This window comes from Argentina silus (assembly GCF_951799395.1).
Source record: "Argentina silus genome assembly, chromosome: 5".
In the NCBI taxonomy this organism is placed as follows: Eukaryota; Metazoa; Chordata; class Actinopteri; order Argentiniformes; family Argentinidae; genus Argentina; species Argentina silus.
The window spans coordinates 9,887,021-9,913,739 of record NC_139659.1 but is presented as its reverse complement, the minus strand read 5'-3'; the positions used below and the strand labels follow the sequence as shown (position 1 = coordinate 9,913,739).

At 46.1% G+C, this 26,719-nt stretch overlaps 1 protein-coding gene across 1 annotated transcript in view; it reads right to left on the bottom strand.

Moving 5' to 3' along the window:
• LOC310804686 (carboxyl-terminal PDZ ligand of neuronal nitric oxide synthase protein) overlaps positions 1-26,719 on the bottom strand; it is a 41,411-nt gene that overhangs the window by 10,063 nt on the left and 4,629 nt on the right. The window contains exons 3-10 of the mRNA XM_083670004.1: positions 10,894-10,986; positions 10,621-10,679; positions 9,442-9,550; positions 9,078-9,219; positions 8,682-8,836; positions 5,376-5,537; positions 4,189-4,369; positions 1,073-1,415 (exon numbers count right to left, since the gene is read on the bottom strand). Of these exons, the coding sequence (XP_083526130.1) occupies positions 1,073-1,415; positions 4,189-4,369; positions 5,376-5,537; positions 8,682-8,836; positions 9,078-9,219; positions 9,442-9,550; positions 10,621-10,679; positions 10,894-10,986 (1,244 nt within the window). The remainder of the gene's footprint in view (positions 1-1,072; positions 1,416-4,188; positions 4,370-5,375; positions 5,538-8,681; positions 8,837-9,077; positions 9,220-9,441; positions 9,551-10,620; positions 10,680-10,893; positions 10,987-26,719) is intronic.

Below are 26,719 nucleotides of genomic sequence, written 5' to 3'. Positions count from 1 at the left end.
TCTGTGGTAAAGAGTATAAAGCCCAGGTTTATTTGCTGCTGCTCTTGGTGATGGAGGAGGTAACACAGCAGATTAAAACCCCATTAAGAGGTCATTATACTGCACTGCACAGTATATAGGAGGTGGGTAGGGTGTGTGTATGTGTGTGTGCAAGTGTGTGTGTGCAAGTGTGTGTATGTGTGTGTGTGTGTGTGTGTGTGTGTGCAAGTGTGTTTGTGTGTGTGTGTGTGTGTGTGTGTGTATGTGCGCGCTGGTGTGTGTGTGTGTGTGTGTGTGCATCAAAGATAAGGTTTGAGAGAAAGCTCATGGTGGCAGAGATGTGTGCTAGTACTGATACAGAGTTACTTGACCCTTCAAGAGCAGACACGCTGGACTCTGGCTCTCAGCTCTCTGAGTATAACTGTGAGAAGAATGGCTTTGTACATTCATCATGCCTACACAAACTGACTTTTAAATGGACTGAGAGAGAGTGTGTTGACTCTGCTCTCTCTCTCTATCCCTCTCCCTCCCTTTTTCTCACTCTTTTCCCTCTCAGTTTTGTGTCATCTCTTGATTAGAGTCACCATTAGCCCAGGGCTGTTTCTGCAGAGTAAGGCCTTTTCTCTTCCCATGAGCGTGGTGGGGACCGTGTGTAGTCAGGACCCATACAGGGGGGAGCAGCTCTCAGACCCACCATCCTATTTGGGGGGGGGGGGGGGGGTAGTGGAGGGAAGGATAGACATTGTGCCTCCTACAGTGTCTCATGTAGCCTAGTGTACCTTCAGCAGGGGAGGATGGTGGAGGTAGAAATCCATGGATTGGATTGATGAATACTATCTAACACGTGTGATTTCTACCTCCATCAGCCTCCACTGCTCCAGTGTACCTGCTGTAGAGGTGTGTGTGTGCAGGCTGTTCTGAGTAGTAGGTCCCCTGGCATATGGCTGATGTCTGGACTGTAATGTGTAATGTGAAAGACTGTTCTGCATTGTTGCCTGGGGATCCACACCTAAGAAGGTCTATGCATATGTAGTAATGTATGTATAACACTGTTATGTAGGGCATTTGGTCGTTTTAAGCCAGTGTATCTTACCGTTCATCCAAGGTTCCAGAGTTCCGTGAGTCAAATCGGACCATCTCGTTGCAGGAGACTTCAGAGCTTTCTTTGCTCTCTGGTCTCCTGTTGGCTGTTCTGATTGGGGTGTCCGCCTCCCCGTTCTGAGTGCCAGGTGGTTTGGTCCCGTTCTCCAGGTTGAGGAGGTTGAGGTAGGACTCGGCACAGTCCACATGGGCGGCTGTGAAAGGGGTGTTCTGGGGCAGCCCTGCTGGGGTGGAGGTGATGGGCTGTTCCATGCTCTGGCTGTAGCGGTTCTTCAGGTTGAGAGACAGGGACCTGGTTGACGTGGAAACTGAGCTCCATGTCGACTCCTGCTCGTCTACAGGAAACAAAAGAAGACCGCTCAGATCAACAAAGTATCACGAAACACAACACAGCCCAAGAAGGGAGAGAAATAGTGTACACACATCTAGCCATAACCTTTCCACTCCACCCCTCCATTCCTCCAGTCAGTTTGTTTCACTAACCCTAACCCCTGTTGTCTTTCTCTGTTTCTATCCAACTCTCTCTCTCTCTGTCTCTCTCTCTCTCTCTCCTTCTCTCTCCTACACGCAGGCTGTCTGAGAGCTCTCCATGCTGTTGAGAGATGCTGGCACAGAGCCCACTGCTGCCATCAAGTGGACCATGTCTTAGATTAGCTTGATTAGCATCCTCTAGTAGTGGGGCTAACATGATTAAAGCAAGCATGTAACACAATGTGGCCGCCCCAATTTAAACACTGTAAGACAGCTCAGCTGCCCCTTCCTCCTCCCATGACCAGTAAAGAGACAAACCAGCTGTAAAGCATACATGTGATGAAGTTTCCCCTGAGGCTTACTGCACAAAGACTGACTAACACAATAGAAAGGATCTCCAGACCCCTACTACTGTAAAGGCCTTTCTAGTTATCCTCTGGCCGACCAACACATGACCAGAGCATGGAAATGATCTTCAACCCCCTGCTGAGCCTTTATAATCCCAAATCTCAGAACTGGGATTCTCAATACAAAAACATAAAATGACATTTAAACCATTTTCCCGCCAAAGCACACACAATGATGAACAGTTCTGTTCTGTGTTGAGATGCACTTAAGAATAGTGTGTGATGACTCACGTTTTCTTCTATGTTATCAGGTTGTGTGTTGAATGCGTTTTGCAGGTAAATCATGTGTGGAAATATTGGAACCAAGGCATATTCGTTCTTATTTCATGAACTCTTAGACCGATTCTGTGACGGTACAATGTACGTTGCACAAGATAATGGACACTTGTGACAACTCCCAAATGTTGCCTAGATCGGCACCAAGGTGTCAAACTGAAATTACACCCTCCTCTTTACTCCTTCAACCAATCAGCTCAGCCTAATGGTGGTGGGAGGCTTTGAACACTCCCCTCATAAATAAATGAAAGGTATTTAATGCTCAAGTGACGTTCTTGGATGTCAGATGTGATAACTGAGACAACCACCAGGACAGAACCCATCTAAAAGCCTAAGCCAGGAACCAGCCAGGAAACAGCCAGGAAACAGCCAGGAACCAGGTATTTGTCTCCTATAACTCCGATTGATTCAATTTCAACCTCAGTCAGACCTTTAGATAAGCACCTCTTCTCGTGATAATCTTGGCTGGAACCTGCCGTTTGGGCCGACCCAGACCACCACCACGCTCCGACCCAGACCACCACACTTCATTAAAGTAATGTAAACAACTAATGCCTCTTTCTTCCTAGCATTTGGCACCGTGATATACAGTCACTGAGCACTTCATTAGGAACACCTGTACACCTTCTCATGGTGGAGGTGGTGGAATGGTGTGGGGAATGTTTTGTTGGCACACTTTGGGCCCATCAATACCAATCAGTCATTGCTTGAATGCCACAGCCTATTTGAGTATTGTTGCTGACCATGTGCATCCCTTCATGGCCACAATTTACCCATCTTCTAATGGCTACTTCCAGCATGATAATGCACCATGTCACAAAGCAAAAGTCATCTCAAACTGGTTTCATGAACATGAACCATTCATTCACTGTACTAATACTGGGTAGGGCCTCCCTTTGCTCTCAAAACAGCCTAAATTCTTTGTGGCCATGATTCCACAAGATATTGGAAACATTCCTTTGAGATTGTGGTCCAATGCATCACGCAATTCCTGCAGATTCTTCAGGTGCACTTTCAACCTGTGAATCTCCCGTTCTACCACATCCCAAAGGTGTTCTATTGGAATCAGATCTGGTGGCTGGGAAGGCCACTGAAGAACACTGAACTCATTGTCATGTTCATGAAACCAGTTTGAGATGACTTTTGCCCATGTTTTGATTTGCTCCCCCCTTCACTTAAAGGCCTACTGTTTGTGGTTCGTAGAAAATCCTAGTTTGTCATGAATAGTGGGTGGTGTCTCAATATACTTGTAATTAAGATACAAGTCCCTAATTAAATATAATCGACTGACCAACATGATCTACAACACAAATACACACACACACACACACACACACACACGCACACACACACACACACACACACACACACACACACACACACACACACACACACACACACACACACACACACACACACACACACCACACTGCAGATACCTCAAGCCAGCTCTCTGTTGTTTTAAATTATTTTTTTGGCAGGACTGAGCGTTCCTCTAACAGTATTACAATTCCATCCCCAGCCTCTGTGTGTGTATGTGTGTGTGTCTTCTAGTGTGTCTGGACCCAAAACTTTCCATGAGTAATAGTGTTATCTGAGCAGGGGGATCTCATGAGAGAGGAACTTTCTCACTGAACAGTATGTGTGTCCATGACTTTGTAAGCTTGGTTTACCTAGTACAGTTTGAGCTGTGAGTATTGTTGTAATCTGTTGTTGTTGTTGTTGTTGTCGACTGGCTTGTAAGTGTGCCCACACTTACAAGTTCTCACAGTTGGTACGTACTGTTAAGTGTGATCAACCCTGATGGTTGACTATAGGTTGATCTAAAAGTGTTCTAAATAGGCAGATGACTGTAGTCTAGTGAGCTGTTGACTAGCCTGTGTTACTTGTTACTAAGTGTGATCTGTCTCAGTGCTACACTAGGCAGACTGTGTAGTGGTTGTATGTCTCTTACTCTGCTGTCCCTGTGTGTGTCCCTGGGCCTGTCCCTTGCTCTCCAGGTCTCTGAGCTGCTGCACCAGCAGGGCCAGGTGTTGCAGCAGGTCTCTGTTCTGCATCAGCAGCTGGTGGACCCGGGCCTGCGCCTCTATACGAGCAGCAGTCTCCGCTGACATCTGATCCTTCAGGAGCTGCACCTGAGAGGAGGGAAGAGGAACAGGAGAGTGGGGGGATCAGAGCTGGGCCTAGGCCTGGGACGGATCAATAGGTCTGAGATGTGGAGATACCCAATGTGTGTGTGTGTGTGTGTGTGTGTGTGTGTGTGTGTGTGAACGTTTCTGAGAGTGTGTTTTTCTGTTTTCCTGCCTTTGTGTGCAAATACTTGTGGAAGCACAGGCTTTGTGTTCATAGACTTAACCTCCCATTTGAGTTTATTTGTGTCTGGGTGTGTTCTGGGTATGTGTTGGTGAGTTCTGTTTGAAGAATTCCATTTTCTATTTCATGCTACAGTCCAACCTCTAGCTCCCCTCACAGAGTGCTCATAATCCATGATATTGCAGAAGAAAATCTAATTAGATGCTTCGAATTCCTTTCCCCGGACCTGAAATTGAAAATAATGACGGGTTGCGGCTATTTGTGTACATAATTCACCGTGAGCGTATTATACTCTGACGACATGCGTCTGAGAATCCAATCGACTCGGAAATGAATAATATAAATAAGTGCATTTTTTGTTGATGCTCCCAGGCTCATTTTCTGCAACAATAGCAGGCTTGATTCAGTCTCTCCCCTGTGTGCTTTGATGGTGTATGGCTGTGTGTGGGTATGTGTGTGTGTGTGTGTGCGTGTGTGTTGTGCTGTCCTTCCAAAGCTGTGATGACAGTGCCCCCTAGTGCTACTGCAGTAGACAGACACACACTGGTGCCAAATGAGGCACATGATGCAGTCCCCTCCGGCACTTCAGACTCCAGGACTAACTGAAGCTTGGCGCAGTGTGTTGGGGTTTACCAGGTGAACTGTGCATGAACTGGCATGTGTATTCGTGTGACTCAGTTCACTGAGGCAGTTACTAAGGTTACAAGCCTAAGGGGTACAGCTGTGTGTACTGACAGTACATCTGGACCAGGGTTGACTGTGTAAATATATATATATGTGTGTGTGTGTGTGTGTGTGTGTGTGTGTGTGTGTGTGTGTGTGTCTCACCTGGGCTACAGCCACCTGTGTGTGTTGCTGTTGCTGCTGGAGCTGCTGTTGGAGAAGTTGATGGTAGTGCTGCGCGGCCAGCGGTGTGAGAGACAGAGAACAGGGGCTGCTGGTCGGAACGCCGTGGGACGTCAACGTGTAGAGAGAGTGCCTCTCAAAGTCCTGACAACACAAGAGCGTACACACACACACACACACACACACACACACACACACACACACACACACACACACACTCAGTCAGTTCCACAATGGAGAACACACAGCATACACACATCGTTACGCTGAGAGGGAAGTCGAGGGAACTCCTCGAAACGTCATGATGACCACCAAAAGAGAACGCGCGCGCGCGCGCGCGCACACACACACACACACACACACACACACACACACACACACACACACACACACACACACACACAGTTTCATAGGGAGAGACAAGTTGCAGTAGGAACAGCTCTTCTAATGGACCTTCTGAGGGAAGACTGAGTTCTGGCAATCAGGGAGAAGACATTGGATCCAGATAACCCAACTCTTTAGGTCCTGAGAACCTAGCATCCAGAGTGGGAGGGGGAGACTGAGTTTGGGTTTGTTTAGAGAGAAGGAGCCAGGAACAGTTTAGCTAGCATGAATGTGACATCATGAGACAGTTAAGTCATGGAGAGTCCCTCTGCCATCCCTGCAGCTGTTAAAACATAACAAAGTGTGGTGGTGGGAAAAACCTCCCTGTTTCTCTCTCTCTCTCTCTCCATCACACTCTTTCTATCACACTCTCTCATTCTCTTACTCTCTCAATTTTCACATCTTTACCACCCTGCTCCCACCTGAATAAGTCAATCAACCTCTTGAGCTCTTCCCCTCATCCATCCCTATCTATGCCGCTCCAAATGTGCCAGAGCTCCAATGATCCCTGAAGTCATTTGCATAGAGAGAGGTACTGTATCAAACCTCCAAAGCCTTGCCGAGTGGTTTGACTCAGCGCTTTGCGTTTATAAGATTCACCACAAGCGTATTTTTAGTGGCAGTAATGTTTTCTGGAGAGAATTTCCTAAGCAGCTTTTCTCTGCCTCTCTGTCTTCTGGAGTGTGGATGAGGGAGAGTGTCTGTGTCTTGTCTCTCCAGGGATATCGACACAAACCTCCAGCACTGCTTAGTCAGACATGGGTTTACTGTATTGTGTGTGTGTGTGTGTCTGTGTGTGTGTGTGTGGATCTTAGGAGTAGGCTGCTCTCCAGGAAAAACCTTAAGATGCAGTGTTAACATGTATTTATATGGATTGGTACAATATGAGTACAGTACGACAATGCTAAAAGCACAGCAGAGAGAGTGCTAGAGACTACTAGTGCCCTACAAACATTACACACACACACACACACACACACACACACACACACACACACACACACACGAAAACATATGCCCCAGTCATGGTCCAACATTCATGTATCATCAGTCAGATGCACAGTTGTGATACACTAGTCATAAATGGTTTACATATTCTCATGAAAATATACAGATTTAAAGGAGTTACACATGAAATCTGGCTCTCCTGTGGCCACAAGTCGAAATTGCAATTCCAACGAGCTGTTTCTTTACAAGATGTATATTTAGCCACTGGTACTAGCTAGCTTCCATGAAATCGGCTATCCAGACTATTGAGATAAGATCCCGACATGTCAAGCGAACAGGTAATAATAAATATTTGCGTTGATAGCTTTGATTCGCCTACTTTCTGTAATGAGATACGATTTGACAACAGAGAAATCAATACGCTAATACCATAACCAATCTAAACATTGGTGGGGAGCTACTACTTTTAAAACGATCGCTCCACAATCCATGCAGATTTTTTCAAGGCCATTATATGCTGTAGTATAATGAAAATGTCATGTCTAGCTCCTTTAAATGCATCCGCAGTATTTAAAATTGCAATAGTCGCATCATACCACTAGGGGGAGACAAGACATAGTGTTTGAAAGGCAGCCTCCAGGTCAGAGAGAGACAGAGATCGAGATCGAGGGGAGCTTGTATCTGAACTAACACTTATTCTTGACCTGTAATGGCACCTGCTGGACTGGGACTGGAGAGAGGAGGGGAGGGAGGAGGGAGAAGGGAGGAAATGTGACTTCAGTTTCTTATAGACCAGTGGACCAGTGGCCACCCTCCCTCTAAATGCCATCCTGCTGTGTCAGTTGGCACTGGCTGTTGGCACAGACTCGAGTATAGGAGTTGGCATGAATCCCTCTCACTGTCACGCTAGCTGCTGTGTCACAAGCACAGGTTGGCATGGCATGGTCACGCTCCCTCTCTCTTTCCTTCTCCCCCTCCCTCTCTCTATCTCCTTTTTCTCTCTATCCCTGTCATTCCATGCCCACAATGCCCTCCTCCTCTCAATGCTTATCTCCATGGAGCAGATGTTTATGAACCCCTCAATGGGATTATGGTGGCTTCTCACCAAAATCAAAGAGAACATTCAGGGTTTTGGGATTAGGTGGCCTCCCTCCAAAGCCACTGAGAAGAACATTCTGGTTCTCTTTCTTCTTTCTGCTCCTGCTCTATTCTGCTCATCTCCAGTGGCTCTGAATGGTGTGGTGACACATCTCAGGGAGGAGGGACAACAACAACCAAACAGAAACACACACACACACACACACACGCTCTCACACACACACACACACACACACACACACACACACACACACACACACGCACGCGCAAACACGCTCACACACACTCACACACACACACACACACACACACACACGCACACGCAAATATTTGTGACGCAAATATTTGTGACTCTTGCACCCATGGACGACACTAAGGACCTCAGGACAGTGGTCCAGGGGTGTGTTACAGTACAGTGCAGTCGGTGGCTAAGCTCAGGTATGTGGTTCACACAGTGCTGTAATTCCCTAGGACCAACAGGCCATTCGGCAGCCCCCGGGCCAGCTAACCCCAACCCTAACCACATCAAAGAGCCACAGTAGGGAAGGGAGTGGATGCACCTCTGCGCCGAGAAAATAGAACAAATTGAGCTAGAAGTTTAACCAAGAATGCTACTGCTACCTGATCCCCAACCATCTGCTGGTCTGAATAATGGAAGAGAACATTCGCTACCTCTGACAGAGAAACACGCCATCCAGTATGTACTGTATGTATGTGTGTGTGTGTGTGTGTGTGTGTGTGTGTGTGTTCACCTGGTGTGTGATATATATATATATATCGGCTGGCACTTGTACAAACATGCATACAAGGGAGAGCAGTTAGTGTTCAGGTCAAGAGCCAGTATCTGTGTGGTCTTACCATGATGGTCTGTCCAGGTTTGACGACGTTGAGCTCAGCCAGACTCCGCAGGATCTCGCTGACCGCCTGCTCACACAACGACTCTCCCGGGGGGGGCACAGTCTCCTCCTCACCACCCTGCTCCTCTCGATCTGACCCCCCTGTCAGCTGACGACCTGAGAGAGGGGAGCACACACACGCACGCACGCACGCACACACACACACACACACACACAGACACAGACACAGACACACACACACACACACACACACACACTCAGATGTGTTGTATTGTACCATGAATGTGTGTGCGCTGGCTAGAGAGATAGGAGGGTATAGTAAGATTATGGGTGTGTGTGTGTGTGTGTGTGTGTGTGTGTGTGTGTGTGTGTGTGTGTGTGTGTGTGTGTGTCTCACCCTCAGTGGGGGTCTCCTCTGTGGACTTGTCACTCTCTCCATCAGCCTGTCCGTCTGCATCCTCCTGAGCATACTGCAGGCTGAGCTTATGACACACCTCAAAGGCCTGGCCCACCGTCCGCACGATACGCATGGCCTGGGTCTGACACAGAGAGAGAGAGAGAGAGAGAGAGAGAGAGAGAGAAAAAATAAATAATAATAAAGGCTTGAATTTAATCACACTCGCCACTGTGAGACAGAAAAATACAATTACTGAGCAATGTCAAAAACAGACAGACAGAGGGGGTGATCGAGATAGAGAGAGAGAGCAAGTAGCTCAGAGGGAGAGGTTGACAGATATCTCAGACTGAGTTCTCTCTCTCACCTTCTTCTTGGACTTGAAGACGTTACATCTGAAGGAGTTACTGGAGCCATCACGGGCTATGAAGCTGAAAATCTTTAGGTCCTGGGAGTCATGGGACACATAGAATATCCTGGAAAAAGATATTTGCTGGATGAAAATCTCCCCCATTCATGTTCAGATAAGCATAAATGTATTCAGTAAGAAACCAAAAGTCACTTAAGATACTACAATAGGAAATCAGTGAACTATACAACATTGCATTGCATTTTAAATGCATTCATACATCATTCATAAGCTGTGTACATTATGTGCATTATTTAAACTGTGACGTACTGTAGCCAACATGTCGCAGGTTAACATACAACAGTAAATTCCCTGATTCCCATTCCCATACTGTTCCTGTTCTTGCCCGTGTCTCTTTACTGAACTGAGCCAGTTTGGGGTTTGAGGTTTGGTGGGGGGGTCCCCCCTCCAGCCCAGGTAAAGGGGCTATAAACTATGTCCACTGGGAACAAACATGTCTAATTAAAGCCATAAAAAGCCTTTCTGAGAGAGAGAGAGACTATGTACTATATTATGTGTCTATCTCCCCTTTGCTGTGCCAAATTAGATCCACCCACGGAGACATATTTTATTTACAGACACACATAAAATACACACATGCATAAGAAAAAACACACGTGCACCCACAATTACACACAAGCTGGTTAGGCATTCAACATGAATGTATTATCCAGAAGGCCTGAGCTTCATAGTACAGTGGACTTAGGGAGGGACATGGTGACATTTAGCACTGCAAAACACTCTCACTCCTTTCAGAGTGGTAACTAACGGGCTGTAACATGCTGTCATCTTCAGCTGTGATGCTGCAGTCACCGAAAGGCCACCACTCGAGGACAGGGACGTGTCACGTATGCACATCTGCTCTGCCAGACACACATTTAAGCTATGGATAATTCATACGCTCCCTATATGACTTGTGATTGTATTTGACACATACATTGAGGCCCATTTAGCATAGAGTGTTTACAGCACATGTGAATTGCTGAATGTCACTACAGTGGTCCACCGGTGTGGCCTATTAAAATGGGCTTCACTGCGGGAGCCTCAGCGTCTGTGGTACTGTGGTGATCTGGTATGAATGGGGTCAGAGAGGGGGTTGCTGTGTACAACACGTCACAGGTCGGAGGTAAGACTGACCTGTATATGGGGTCATGCATGATCAGCATCTTGCTCTCATCCCAGGTCCACTCTTTCCTCTATGAGAGAAATGGAAGTTCAAATCATGACAGTAAAGATTCTGCACAGTTCATGCACAGTTGAAAGACACTACACAGATTGAATTGTAATGCTTGACTAACGGCCTGTAGAAACAATCTGTGAGGCAGAAGTACGTATGTCTTGAATTCTGTCCCTGTCAGTCTTAAATGATGAGGTCATGGTATCCTTGCTCTCTAATTGGTCCAGGCTTACCTTCTGTTTCTTCCTCAAAACCACCTTGACACCGTCCACAGATACAATGATGCTCACTTTCTTCTTCTTGATGTTCTTGGCCTTGAACTCATACTGAAAAACACAACCAGATTAACAGGACTCGTTAATAAGTGTTCCATATGATAAAACCACCCCAATCCCTTACCCCTGGACTAGGCAGGTGCTACACATGTGGATCAGTAGAGTTGCCCTCTTACAATGTAAAAGCTCTCTGAAGAAGACTACAGAGCATCATATAAATCATTAATCCATGATTATCCAAACTCCTTAGTAACAACCCTTACATAACAACCCTTACCTCACCCCAACACCTTAGTAACAACCCTTACCTCACCCCAACACCATAGTAACAATCCTTACCTCACCCCAACACCATAGTAACAACCCTTACCTCACCCCAACTCCTTAGTAACAACCCATACCTCACCCCAACACCTTAGTAACAACCCTTACCTCACCCCAACTTCTTAGTAACAACCCGTACCTCACCCCAACTCCTTAGTAACAACCCTTACCTCACCCCAACTCCTTAGTAACAACCCATACCTCACCCCAACACCTTAGTAACAGCCATTACCTCACTCCCCATCACTGTAAAGCAGAGAGAGTGGCAGTGACCCCCTCATGTGTGGCACAGTGGCAAAGCTTTAGTGGCTAAAACAGCAAAAGCCTGTCAGTATTAGGAGATGATCCTCACTTCACTCTAATATATCAGGTCCTTTTAATGGCTTGGCAGAGGATTGCTGGACGTGAGCAGTAAGGAAAATGCTTCGTTTCCATAATTCACATCTGCAGCCAAGCCAACTGTTCTCTCTCCCTGGCTGTCTGACGCCTCCATAGACGAACTGATTTGGGAGAAACGTCTAGAGCCCAACTGTCCAGTTTTAACACCAGAGAGACTGGTGTTAAAGCTGGCCGTTTATGACATCAATTTCTATGGATTTCTAACCCAAATGAGTGCTGTGTTTGTGAGGACCACATGGTAGTTGAAAGTTGAAGGACTTTGGTGACTTTGGGAAAGTTGGTGACTTTGAGGTCTGAAGACTGTGTCTAGATCTTTGCTTCTCATTAAAACTGACCAATCAGCTTAGAGAAAGATCAGTTAGTCTTTTGCCGATCCTTTGTGTGTTGATGCCAGTCCAGGCCTGCCTCTCTGTCTTCATTATAATCGTGTAATGGCTTTGCCCAAACCGGCACACTCCTCATTTACACAATCTAATACAAGCCTGATTAGCTAAAGCTAATGGTTAAATTAATGTTTCTTTTTTTTATCTGGATGGTTGATTGTGCAGCTGCTGCCCTCCCGAGTGGTGAGTTTACCCCGGACGACCTCAGCACACACACACACACCCACACACACCCACACACACACACCCACACCCACACCCACACCCACACCCACACCCACCCACTGAAACACCCACCCGCCTGCCTGCCCGCCCACCCACACACACACACACACACACACACACACACACACACCCACACACACCCACACACACACACCCACACACACACACACACACACACACAGGAACCCAATCTACTGTATATTTCATAGAGTAATAAAAAAAACAATGAAGGGACCCAGAATAGGGTCTGTCTACTGCTTGTTTGGTGAATGGGACATGGCAGCTGTATCTGTGTGGAGTGACTAACACTCTTCCACCGTGTCTCACAGCGTTTGGAGGGAGATCTGCTAGAGGAGTTAGCATGTCTGCCATGTCGACTCCACTCAGCGTCACACCCTGTCACTTAAACATGAACCAAGGCTCCACTCTTCCAGCTCCACTCTTCCAACCAAGTCTCAGATATCCATGTTCAACATTGGTGGCCTTGCCTATGTACTTTTGCTTTTATTCCCAATTGGCTCACAGAGTGTAGTGAGAGAGAGAACAGACATTATGCAACAACCTCCCATATACCAGGACCTTCTGTAGTACCCACAGTGCCATGGGGTAATTGTCTGGCCTTTCTGAGCATGCCAAGGCCTGCCACCCTTAATATTAATGCACTCTGACTGGGCTCTAACACAGCCTGTGTGTGTGTGTGTGTGTGTGTGTGTGTGTGTGTGTGTGTGTGTGTGTGTGTGTGTCTGCATGTCGGCGTGTAGGTGTTTGTGCATGGGCGTGCTTGTTTGAGTGATCTCCCTCCTCTGCTCTGGGTCTAGGGTGATTAAAGTTTCAGTGTCTAATTACACAGAGCAGGGTCCTAGGAGACCTGATTAAATAGGGAATGAGCGGAGAGCTGCAGAGAAGAAGACACACACCAGCAAGGAGAACGAGAGAACGAGAAGAGAGAGAGGAAGAGAGAAGGAGGAACACCGACAGGGAGAAAGAGAGAAAGGCTTGGGATGAAAGAGGAAGAGAGAACAGATACGAACATTGAAGACAAAAGACCTCCTGCTGAACATACAAACACTCAGAGACACGCTGGGAAGAGGCATGCTGGGATGTTGACAGTGAACAGACCTCAATACATCAAAGTCTCCAAACTAACTTTGTCTCACTGCAAAGCAGGATTATAGTGTGTGTAGAGGATCAAGATGGGTGAATGTAGACAAGGGGACTTGGGACAAAAACACACATACTGTGCCATTGTAAAAAGTACGGTTTAAATGTAAGCTGCATACAGCTGAATGTGTACAGCAGAATAAGAAAGACCAGTCCCATGTACATCAAGTGTCTTTAGGTTTCTCTCCTACAGAGCAGCAGGCTTGGCCACACTCTACTTAAAAGCCTGTTTTCACACTATAAACAGCGCATTTGCTAAATGAAAACTGAACACTAAAATGATGAGTTAAGATGAGGAAGGGAAGGGAGTAGGGCAGGACTGACACTCATCTGACAGGACATCTGTAGAGGCAGGATGTAACCGTCCTGCCACTGCCAGACAGGGCAGAAGATGGTGGAACAGGCCCTGGTTTTAAGTGCTGCTGTCTCCCACACTATGTCTCAACGAGGGCTAAAAAATTCCGGTCCTTTGCAACCCCAGTCGCAACAACATTGTCTATCTCTGAAGAAGCCCCATACTGTACTCCCAACACACACACACACACACACACACACACACACACACACACACACACACACACACACACACACACACACACACACCCAGGTAAGCACATTGGCAAACACATTACACCAAACACACACACACACACACACACACACACACACACACACACACACACACACACACACACACACACACACACACACACAGGCTAACGCTGGTCTTTTATAATTCACATTTTGTGTCAGCATCCTGGAGGAGGAAAAAAGTGTTTTGCAACTTTATCCAAGTATAAAAATTTAATATTTTCATTGCTTGAGTGCAAATGTGTTTTGAAATATTCAGGCTTTAATGCACTTGCATGGTTCTCTCTGTTTCCTCATAAACAGCGGAGCAAACAATTAAAAGTTCTCTCAGGACACACACTCCCATCAGCCTCACTTTCACATGTCAAGATGTCATGTCAAAAAAGAATAAACTCAGGTTGAGCGCGGAACTGAACACTTTCGTGCATAATTTGGGACATTTCAGAAACTTCCTTTGAGAATAACTATGTGATGATGATACATGAATTACTGTATATCGCAAGCACTGTACGACTAATGCTACTAGCATACTAGGGATGTAACAAGCATCAGTGGAGGCTGGTGGAGGTAGAAATCAGAGGACAGGCTCATTGATACCATTCCTCATTCCATTCCATCCATTATGATGAGCCCGTCCTCCGATTTCTACCTCCACCAGCCTTCCCTGATAAGCATACAGTAGAGACTAGCGTAAACCAAGACACCATTAATACAGAGTTCCTAATAATGTTCGAATAAAGATATAGTGTAGTCATGATGCTACTGAAATGCTATTGATACAGACCGGTCTTGATGGGATTGGGGCCAATAAGGTGTTGGGATTGGGGCCAATAAGGATTTCAATGGGGAAAGTTGGAAGCTTCTGGCACAGCCACACACAACATTAAACTATACATTTCAGATCCATAAAAATTGATATGTCTAAGCTAAAGTGGTCCGGCTCATCACTCTTGCAGAGACAGCGAAATACATTTCAGTCAGTGTTTCAGTCACTAATCTATTATAAAGGGAACAGTTTAAGCAGTGATGACTTTGCACAAAGTCCAGAAGAAGATGAAGGAGCTGGCTGGAGATATAATATCAGATCCCATATGCAACACAGCAGTGTAGCCCCGGCCTTTAGTAACTCCCAAACAGGATAATTGCTCTCCATTTCTCTCTCATACAAAGTCTTGCCAGGTCTCTGCTCACATCTTGCACCTGCTAAGTGACGGCCATATCTGCCAGTTCAGCAGTGAAAGTGCTTTCAGTTAGGGTCTTTAAATGGAGCAGACAAGCATACATTAGAAAGTCAAATAGGAGGAGACAGGAGTCATTCATTTTTTAAATGTTATTATCGGAGGAAGGGCTATTTTATTCATAGATCCGAGGAAAAAGTTCTGTCTGCGTGGCATTTTGGGAATGAGCCCCTCAGGCATGAAAAATTAAACATGGGTAAAAAAAAGTGGTATCATCATACATTAAAATGAAAAAGAATCATTAAAAAGGAGAGGGATGCAGCTTTGCTTTCACTGTCTCTGACTCCTCTTAATGAGGAGAAGCCAATGACATGTGCATACTTAGTGTACTGCCTTGTAAGGCCAAAATAATGATACACTCACGCACACACTTTGGGAAACCAACTGACTTTAGTGTTACAAGCACCATGCTCAAAGCAGCTCAAAGAGCCATATTGATACCCCATATTGAACACACCTGCAGCCCACCTACACGCAGAGAAACCCCCACCAACATCTTATTTCTGTTCCAGTAGGTTCCCTGCTGCGACCACCATGCAGGCCTGACGAGGCAGAGCCTGAGTCTCCAGAGGAACTGTAGAAGAGGAGGCTCCCTTACACTCCTACAGAAGGCCAACAATGCTGGATTGAGACCAGTGTAAACTCCTTGGTGTGTTGATGTTGACTGTTTGTTTTCCAAATGACTGAAGCTCTCTCAGTTCAGAGGAGGGGAGACCCAGTCATTTACTACTAATGATACAGTGTAGAAATAGAACTCACTTCTTCAAAGGTAACTGTCAACATCTCTAATGAAAGGCTAGTCTTGTATGGATCAGTTAAATCAGTTGGCTCAAGGTTGATAAACAAAATGTAGGATTGGTTTAGAGGGAGTTACGGAGTCTTGTTGTTGGAGATCTGTTTTTAGAGAGACTCACTTGAGGGTGCGGAGCTAAGACTTTGTAAACTGAATGATGGACTGATAAATTATAGACTACCCACAATCCCCCTGTGGCTCTGCTCAAAGGCAGCAGAATGCGAGGGGCACTCTGGGTCGCTGATGTTCCCTGTCATACTGTTGAGTCTATACAGGCCTCACAATGGGCACTATAGATTGTATCCCAGCAACCATTTCAATACAATTCTCGGGATTGAGGAATTTCAAGGAATTACACTTTTTTGAAGCGCACATACAAAGAGACTGCTGTTCAGCTATTGCACTGAGCTGAGAAACACAGTGGCTGTCCCACCCCTGACCTTCAACTTGAAAAGAAACTTCCAAGGAATCCACATGAATTCCAAAACGAAAGTTGTTGAAGGAACCGAAATTTAGCTCAAACTCACATGGGTATTTTTCATTGTTTGTAATTTTTTCCAGTGTCCTCCTATATGAGAATTCAGCTTGGTTTTTCAATAAGTGTCTTGTAGTTGTTAGCTCAGCTTAGCATCTGTGCATCTGTGGGCAGATGTGGCTGTGTCACTGTCATTGATACTGTCCCTACCTGTCATGCTGTGACTGTTCCCTCCTTTAGTAAGACTCCATTCTGGACCTGGGCCAGAGAGGGAGGGGGGAGCAGCTGTCTGACGTAACGGAAGAGAGAGAAAACCTCACAACTCAAGTCTAAAACTCTCACCTTCAGGCGTCTGTGTGAGAGCAGTTACTGAGGCGGTCGCTATGGACAACGACCTTGACCTAGATTAGCAGTGAGTTTGAGAGTGTGTGTGTGTGTGTGTGTGTGTGTGCGTGCGTGTTAGTGACTTTCGCCTGACTGCAGATGTTATTGATTGGACTCCTTGGCTCCACACTTGGCAGTACACAGGGAGTGAGAGAGAGCTAGCAGGATTGGCCTGCTAGAGTTGGGTGAGGAGGGGGATATAGGCCTTAGCAAAAGGAAAATGAGCAGAAGCCATTTTGTGCTTATGGGTAGGATACCAACATATAGCACAGTGAGATCACCATAGAGTAGAGGAAAGCATCGACCTAACACTTTTAAGCGAGGAATCATGTCAGCTACTGTAATGTAAACATTTTCTGGTTTGAGGCCTGTTTGAGTGTGCTTGTGGATTGTTAGGATGCTCTCATGTGTTAGAAGGCGTTCGTTCTTGGTGTGTGTGTGTGGGGGGGGGGGGGGGAGTGCACAGAGACAATGAGACAGACAGTCCCATCTGTAAGCTACATCTGTGGCTTCTCTCTGGGTAGACCACGTTCATTATACTCCCTGTGTGTGTGTGTGTGTGTGTGTGTGTGTGTGTGTGTGTGTGTGTGTGTATGTGTGTGTGTGCAGGCGTGCATGCGTGTGTGCGTGTTCGTGTCTTTCGCCTGACCGCAGATATTATTGATTGGACTCCTGGGCTCCATTCTTGGCAGCACACAGGGAGTGAGAGAGAGCTAGCAGGATGGGGCTTCTCTGTGGCAGGGTCACAGCAAGGTTACACACAGTTGAGTTGGGTGAGGAGGGAGACATGGAGATATGGGACAAAGTACGGCATAGAGAGATCGCTAGAGAGTAGAGGCATCCATTAACGTAATACTTTTAAGCCAGGAATCACGTCAGCTACTTGAATGTAACAATGTTCTGGTTTGAGGCCTGTTAGGAGTGTGCTGGATTGTTAGGATGCTCTCATGTGTTAGAATGGGTTGGTTCTTGGGGTGTGTGTATGTATGTAGTCTTAGTAGTCTGTGTGTGTGTGTGTGTGTTGGTTCTTGGGGTGTGTGTGCGTGTGTGTGTGTGTGTGTGTATGTGAGAGAGCTGTTTCTACAGTGCTGGTGCACAGAGACCATAGCAGACAGCAAACAGCAGTCCCATCTGTGAGATACAGCTGTGGCTTCTCTGGGTGGAGAAGTCATTCATTACACTCTCTGTGTGAGTGTGAGGGTGCACATGGGGAGGGTGACAGTGACAGAGCTCCTCAAAATCGACAGTAACCTCCATGTGTGAATAGACTCCTGTACGTTACCAGAGCACACTGTTAGAAGGGAGTGCCTCAAAACATGCATATTGGGTTTTGAAACCATAAAAAGGGGTACAGAATTTGGCAAGGCACCTACTTATGTACCAGCCAAGACCAAACATAGATAAGCACTGCACCAAGGTATTTAGTTGCATCCTGCACCTCTTGAAAAAGCACAAAGCAACCAGTGCAAAGAAGAAAGTACGTGCCCTGTGTGCACTTGCTGTGAGAGCTCTCCCTCGGTTGAGCAACTCCTTGACAGACACAGCAAAAGGACAGGCAGTCCCAAGGCACTGACGACAGCCACTCACCCAGTTATTCACGTGGGACACAGGAATTAGAAAAGCACAACCTCGGTGTGACACGCACAAGCTTGCACACACGTACGCATGCACACAAGGATTTGGTGTACTGTACGTTTATTATGTGTACGAAAATATTCCAAAGTTTAGTAAAACATGCTTGTCAAATTGTCTTCATGGTGTTTTAGACATGACAGGATGGGCATTAACGTGTACTAGAAATCCAGTGAGTAATAGTAATGCAAGTAGCTCCCTCATAAACCTACTGGAGCTTGAAGGAGGGAGGGAGAGGGAGAGAGAGGGAGAGAGAGAGAGAGAGAGAGAGAGAGAGAGAGAGAGGGAAAGTGTGGGTGAGGGAGAGAAAGAGAGAGAGAGAGAGGGAGGTGTAGGCTAGAGCATGGATTCCTGAACATGGATCACGCAGACAGAGGAGAGGAGGACTGGAGGAGAAATCATCCGTTTGGCTCCATAAATGGCTGTAGTCTGGCAGAGAGACGTTGGATTAATAGGATTACTAGGAACAATCCTGTCGGATCAGAGGCCCCAAAATCCCCTATACACCCAGGGCAGGGGTAGGGTCAGGGGCTGGGGCCAGGGGGCGCGACAATCACCCCTCCAAACACACACATGGGCACAAGGCTTACCCCAAACATGGGGCACGAGGTGACCCCTCTCTGAGGGGCTAGAATTGGGGCACGGATCAGGGACACCATCTGTTCCTTACATGGGTCCATGTCCCAGAACAAACCTCTTGAATAAGGCATTAAGGGCACTTTCATACCTGTAGTTCTTTGATTATGTCAGAATCAGGGTTGAAATGATGGCGCGGTTGCATTTTTAATTTGGTTGGGTTAGGTTTCACATTGAAAAATAAGGAAAAGATGTGATTAAAGTGTCTTTGGGTGCTGTATAGCCCAGGGCTGATCCAATAAGTAAATAATACAGCCAGCAAACTCAAATATAAAAATAAATGATGGTTGTATGTGTAATCAGCATAGTCACTGTGGGCGCGTTTCATTGTCAAGCTCTTCTTCGGCACGGATGAGAGTTTTTCTTATTTTTCTATTCAAGAGTGCTGGCTGTATTATTTACTTCACATTGCCAAATCTCTAGCGAACCGCAATTTGTAAACAAAAGCCATTGGACAGCTTTATTGGACAGGAATCTGCCAGGTCATTCCTAAACAAAGCAATTCCACATCATGACACATCATAATGGAGCCGGCTTCGCTGTTCTTATCAACAACAAGCTTTTGAAGAAACAGCCCAACATGAGTGCCTGTCCAGGCTGCGTGCAGTAAACAATCTGCTGCTTCACAGCATTCATCATAAACAAGTTGCCAACTGATGTATTATATTTTCATCTGTCCATATGTTGGCTCCATGTCTGTCCCCGACACGTTGCTAGCTACTTTTCTCTCTCTGAACAACAACTCTGTCTGCAGCAACCCATAGCGTATTTGTGTTTTTTCCTGAATATACTGTAGGCCAAACCAAGTAGGGTTGTGTTCTCACTTGTAACAAACTGCACCACGGTTCACTTGGAAAGGGACCAAGACCACCTTTTCAGGCGATCCACGGTCCTGTTGCTTGGTGCGCATTAGAGTTTGAATGGAGTGTTCTCATCTGCCTAAATGAACCAAACTTAACAACAAGTTTGGTAAGTCTGCACCAAATGAGGTAGGTATGAAAGCACCTCAAGTGTGTGTCTTCTTAAGTGTGGAACCCATTGCTTATGTGGAAGCTCCACCCTGTATGTCAACAGTAGAATAAACAATAGAAAATTCAACTTGTGTCAACAAAATGTCATTCTATAAAAATCTACATACAAAAGAAAATACAAAGTTAAACACGTGGCATGTAAAAGCATTGTTGCAGCATTGTTACAGCATTACTACACAGGCGTAACAACCACTGAATGTGTTTTTGAACACTTTACTGAGGTTTTCCCCGGGCAGCCATTATTATCAGAGTGCTGTGATCCAGACCCCCCTCCAGAGGTAGCTGTCGGAGCTGAATGTTTGACATCTGACACGAAGACTGTTTCCATAGGGTCCCTCTGTGTTCTCCCAATGTTCTCCCCTGACAGAGAGAGATGGGCCAGAGACCCTCCTAACACACAGTATCACAGTAAAAGAAATGGAAGAGACGCCAGCCTATGATCTCGTAGGGGAGGCCGGACTACAAAGACATGAAAGTGATGAAACACTCTCAGCAACCAGGGAGAGTGGACCTGGGTTAGGCAGCTGCCTGCAAAAACCAAATACACACACACACACACACACACACACACACACACACACACACATGTACGCCGCATGCACACGCACATAGACATGCACACACGGTCCTTGCACACACACACAAACGACAAAATCAAAGAAACACACCGGAAAAATCAAAAGCACACACACACACACGCGCACACACACATACACATAGACACATCCACACGCACATGCACATGCACACACACACACACACACACACACACATGCGCATACAATGGTAGAGATTCAAAGACCCACACACAGTCACAGACAAACACAACCAAGTCACACACCCAAATTATTTCACGATCATGCTGTGAGAGGGGGAATACAGACTAGGCAGGGGTTTGAGGAATTCTTGGTAAAACCAGATTATGTTCCAAATATATGCTAATGCCTGAAGAGTAGAAGATTAGACAGCTGATGCCTTTCTGTGGCCTCATTATCAATGCACTACTTGTGCTTGTGTTTTTTAGGGCTGTAACACTAACAATAGCCTACTGATTTGCATTGAAATGGATATACACTCACGGAACACTTTATTAGGAACACTGTACTAATACTGGGTAGGGCCTCCCTTTGCACTCAATACAGCCTCAATTCTTCGTGGCATTGATTCCACAAGATGTTGGAAACATTCCTTTGAGGTTCTGGTCCATGATGACATGATTGCCTCACGCAATTCCTGAGGTTTTTCAGGTGCACTTTCAACCTGTGAATCTCCCGTTCTACCACATCCCAAAGGTGTTCTATTGGATTCAGATCCGGTGACTGGGAAGGCCACTGAAGAACACTGAACTCACTATCATGTTCATGAAACCAGTTTGAGACGACTTTTGTTTTGTGACATGGTGCATTATCATGCTGGAAGTAGCCATTAGAAGATGGGTAAATTGTGGCCATGAAGGGATGCACATGGTCAGCAACAATACTCAAATAGGATGTGGCATTCAAGCGATGATTGATTGGCATTAAGTGTGTCAAGAAAACATTCCCCACACCATTACACCACCTCCACCATGAGAAGGTGTACAGGTGTTCCTAATAAAGTTCTCGGTGAGTGTACATAAATGATGTGTGCAGTATCAGTATATCATCAATGTATCAATTATACAGTCTTAAACTACAGTCTTGACTGTGTTAAGGACCAGTTTGAATGATACATTGGCTTGTTAGGGATGTAGTTTTGAGTGACAGATTGGTCCGTTTCAGCGCCAGAGTTTGACTGACAGGTAGTCTGTCCAGTGTTAATGGCAGTCTGAATGGCAGTATAAAAGCCTTTTAGAGGCATAGCAGCAGAGTCATTTAGCCAGACAGCAGCAGTCTGTCTCAGACTACTAGGCCCAGTCAAGTCAAGCAGCCTGAGGCAACATAATGTTAGACTGCAGAACTTTCAAGTATGTGTGTTATGAGTATGATACCAATGTATGGCATAGAGAGATCACTATAGAGGAGAGGAAAGCAACCATTGACCTAACACCTTTAAGCCAGGAATCATGTCAGTTACTATAATGTAACAATGTTCTGGTTTGAGGCCTGTTTAAGTGTGCTGGATTGTTAGGATGCTCTCATGTGTTAGAGGGCATTGGTTCTTGGTGTGTTTGTGTGTGTGTGTGTGTGTGTGTGTGTGTGTGTGTGTGTGTGTGTGTGTGTGTTGCATACAGTATGGCTGTGCTTTTTCCTCCACCTGCTTCCATTATACGAGTCATTACTGACAGTTAACAACACTGTGCCGCAGGGGGGCTCATCATATAGTCTGTGTATTCACCATCAAACTGTCATTTGCCATCAGAGATAGTATATTGAGCTCCCCCCCCCCCCCCACACACACACACACACGTACAGAGCAGGTAAGAGAAAGAGGGTGAGAAACAGAGAGACAGACCTTGAGGCTTTGTATGTTACAGCTCAGCCAGTTGGACAGAGATGAGAGAGGATAGATGAACACACGCACACACGAACACACACACAGTCAATTAGAAGTAGGGCAGCCGATCTCTCGGCTCAAAGGCCTGCAGCAGTTTCCTGCATCATTACACAACAAACAATGATCTAATAATACAATATGCCTAGTTTACTTAACCAAGTCATACTTTGAATGTTTAAGAGGGAGAGAGAGAGGGAGAGAGAGAGAGAGAGAGAGAGAGAGAGAGAGAGAGAGAGAGGGGGAGAGAGAGAGAGAGAAAGAGAGAGAGAGAGAGAGAGAGAATGCCTAAATATAAATGGTCTTGATATGCATACAATACTCTCCTGAAAAAAGTTGAGAAAGGAGGACATGTTTTGGCATTGGAGCTGGTTGCCGGGGAGATTTGAGGAGTGGCCTGATATTAGTAGTTAACTCAGGCCTGGCCCTAAGAAGCAAAAGAATGGGAAACAAAAGACAAGAGAGAGGGAGAAAGGGAAAACTCCTCTCCTTTCATTCACTCAGTTCTCAGTGACGTAGTCTATAGACCGTTAGAAGCTGGCAGTCCTTAATTACCCTCAAACTGTTAGCTGGCTTTTAGCTGATAGCATTCTGCTAGTTTAGCAACAGGGAGGCACGCGGCAGGAGGGCCGAAAATAAGAAGCTGTGAATGAGTCCAACAGTTTTGTAGCGGTTTGGAATAGTTTAAGGAATAGTGTGAGACCAGGCAGACAATTAGCTGCTTTAATGCCTCTTGCTGTGAGAGCCTTCGGCAATAGCTTAAGCACTTCCCCTAAATGTGCAACTCGGATGGGTAAATCACACATTAACTCACACACCTGCTCAGACTCTCTCTTATGTCTTGCGCACACACATGCGCTTGCACACACACACACACACACACACACACACACACACACACACACACACACACACACACACACACACACACACACACACACACACACACACACACACACACACACACACACACACACACACACACACACACACACACACACACACACACACACACACAGCTGCCCTCCAGCCCAGCCCAGAGCCCATGGGGAGTGGATGCTGACAGGCTTTCACTGCACAGCAGACAGAGAGCTAAGCTCAGAGAGAAGATGGTGGTCAGGAGACCTCTACAGACCTCTACAGGTCACCATGGAGCTGTCTTGTACAAAATGGCTGCCATGCATCATCCTGGCCAGTGACCTCCAAACTTAGATAAAAGTTGTCTTGTAAAGTTATTGGGAAAAGCATAAATCTAGCTGAACTTCTCCTTAACAACTCTTAGTAGCTGTGGTTACAGAGTGCTGGGCTATGTTGGTTTCCTTGCCCCCAAACCCCTGCCCGATCACTCCGCTCTTCCACCTCGGCTGGCTGCCTGGCACCGCCACCACTACATGGATGCAGCAGCCGCGCTACTCGGTCACAGCTTTTCACTGTTGTCATGACTGCAGAGTCACTACCTATCTTCCGCTGTAGATAGAAGACCCATCTCTTCAGGCTACATCTTAACTGTCACTCCTAAAGACCTCTTCATCCCCACTACTCCCCAGTGCAAGTTTCTCTCTAAAAAAAAAAAAAAAAATTCTTCCTTTCTTCTAGCATTGTGACTGCCAATAGCCCCTGATCCTAGCATAGATTACTTTTTCTTATGATGACTTATAGATGATTCACTCACTTAGACAAATGTATTTGTTGTAAGTCGCTTTGGATAAAGGTGTCTGCTAAATGCCATTAAAAAAATATATATAAAAAAATAAATAAGGGATGTTTTCAGGGAGAAATGGTGCCCTGAGAGGGCTTTGGGTCATGGGACTAGTAGAGAGGGAGAACTCTATTCTCTTTCAGCGGGCATTGTTTTGGGTGGGGGAGGGAGAGATTGCCAGATAAGGTTTGTCCAGGTAATTAGAGGGGGGTGGCCCCCCTGGTAACAGAATGGGAAAGAGGGTTGGGACCAGGCATGTGGGGTGGAAGTGGTACCACACTCCTCCTTCCTGTCCCAGATAAGAGGAGTCCTCCGTCTGGCTATCCTCTGGGAGAGAGGGAATACCAGGAACGACATCACAGAGGACACACACACACACACACACACACACACACACACACACAACACACACACACACACACGCACGCGCACGCACACACACACACACACACACACACACACACACACACACACACACACACACACACGCATGCACGCACACACAAACACAAAACACACACACACACACACACAGAGCAGGAGGGGAAAGAAACTCCACAACAGAAAAAGAGGATAGAGGATAGAAAGAGGATAAAAGAGATACAAGAGATTTGACTGTAGGAGATAGAACAATCGGCTCATTGTGTCTCTCTGGTTTCTTGTGTGAGGGGGAGTGAGAACTCCCCTCGTTAATCTGAGCTCAGGGTCACTGTGTCCAGCTTCAGTGAATGTCTCATCTGTAGAAAACTTCCTACTGAGAATGGAAAGAGCAAAACAGTCCAGCGAGCCAATTTTATGTGGCTCTTCTACCTGTGTAGTAATGCTAAAGTTTAGATTGACATATTTTTTCAACTTATTTGACCAAGTATGTTGAATGAGAACATATCCCCATCAACAACCTGGAGAATTGTTGCACGGGTGAGGAGAGAGGAAGAATGGGCCAATTGTTGTAATAATGTAGCATTGAAATGGCATGATAATGGAGTTGAGCAGCTACTGGTCTGTAAACTACAATCAACAAGCATGTGTTCAGGTCTAATCCAGCAGACATGTAGGCCACGATGCCAACTGTACATCTGCCATGAGGCGACGTGAACACAACATCAACACAATACCCCCTTTATTTACCCCCCTCCTCCCACCCTCCTATCATAGATCACTAACACCCTCCTGAAGTCCCTATGTGCTCCCATTTTAGAGCTTGTTTTCCTAAGGGGGGAGGGGGGGGGGTTGCCATTGTTATGCAAAACTGTGACACACTGCCATTAATGAAACGTTTGTTGATGATAACTATGACTCTTACAGTCAGTCATCAGATTTGATCAGCACACACACACACACACACACACACACACACACACACACACACACACACACACACACACACACACACACACACACACAGTGGCTTTGATTATTTTGTGTGTGTATAATCTGTATCTCATCTGTATAACTACAATAGAAACAGTACAGTGATGGAGTGTGTGATTGTCTGTGATTTCAGAGCTGTTCAGGGACAGTATAAGCCTGGGTATGACTCACTGCCAATGGTCTGAACATAACGCTTGAAACACAGGAGCATCATAAAAGACAAGCTGGTTTGATACGAGAGAGAGAGAGAGAGAGAGAGAGAAAGAGAGCTAGAGAGAGCGGGAGAGAGAGAGCGAGAGAGAGAGGAAGAGTGATGGATGGAGAGAAAGGGAAAGTGAGAAAGAAAGAGAAAGAGAGAGAGTGGGAGAGTGAGAAAAAGGGAAAGAGAGTGAGAAAGAGTGAGAGGGATTTTTCTCCCCCCCCCCCCCCCCCCAAGCCTCAAATCTATTTATATCAAGGCTGAAAAGATACTGGGAGACTGGGTTGAACTGAGCAGGGCTATTTTGGATGGAGAGGAGTGAGGGGGTGGATAGAAAAACCGTAACATAACAGAGAAGGAGGGCAGAGAAGGGGAGGGCGGAGGTTAGAGAGAAAGATACAGATAACAATGTTCGTTTGGCACTGAGATGCCAGCCCAGAAAATAGCTGGAGTTTAGTGACAGTGTGTGTGTGTGTGTGTGTGTGTGTGTGTGTGTGTGTGTGTGTGTGTGTGTGCGTGCGTGCTTGTATGTGTGTGTGTGTGTGGCATTTCCCCAGGGGATACAGATAGATAGCGGCCTTTAAGAGGCAGTGAGCTGTAGATGAATCCACCAGCACTTGTAGTGTGGACATCACAGTCCAGGCCTTTGTCATCCAGCCTTGTTTGTAGGTTTCAGGCACAATTAGCATGCAGGTTGCTCTAGCCATAGAGGTGCAATGAAGCAGCACAGTTTCACACACACACACACACACACACACACACACACACGCA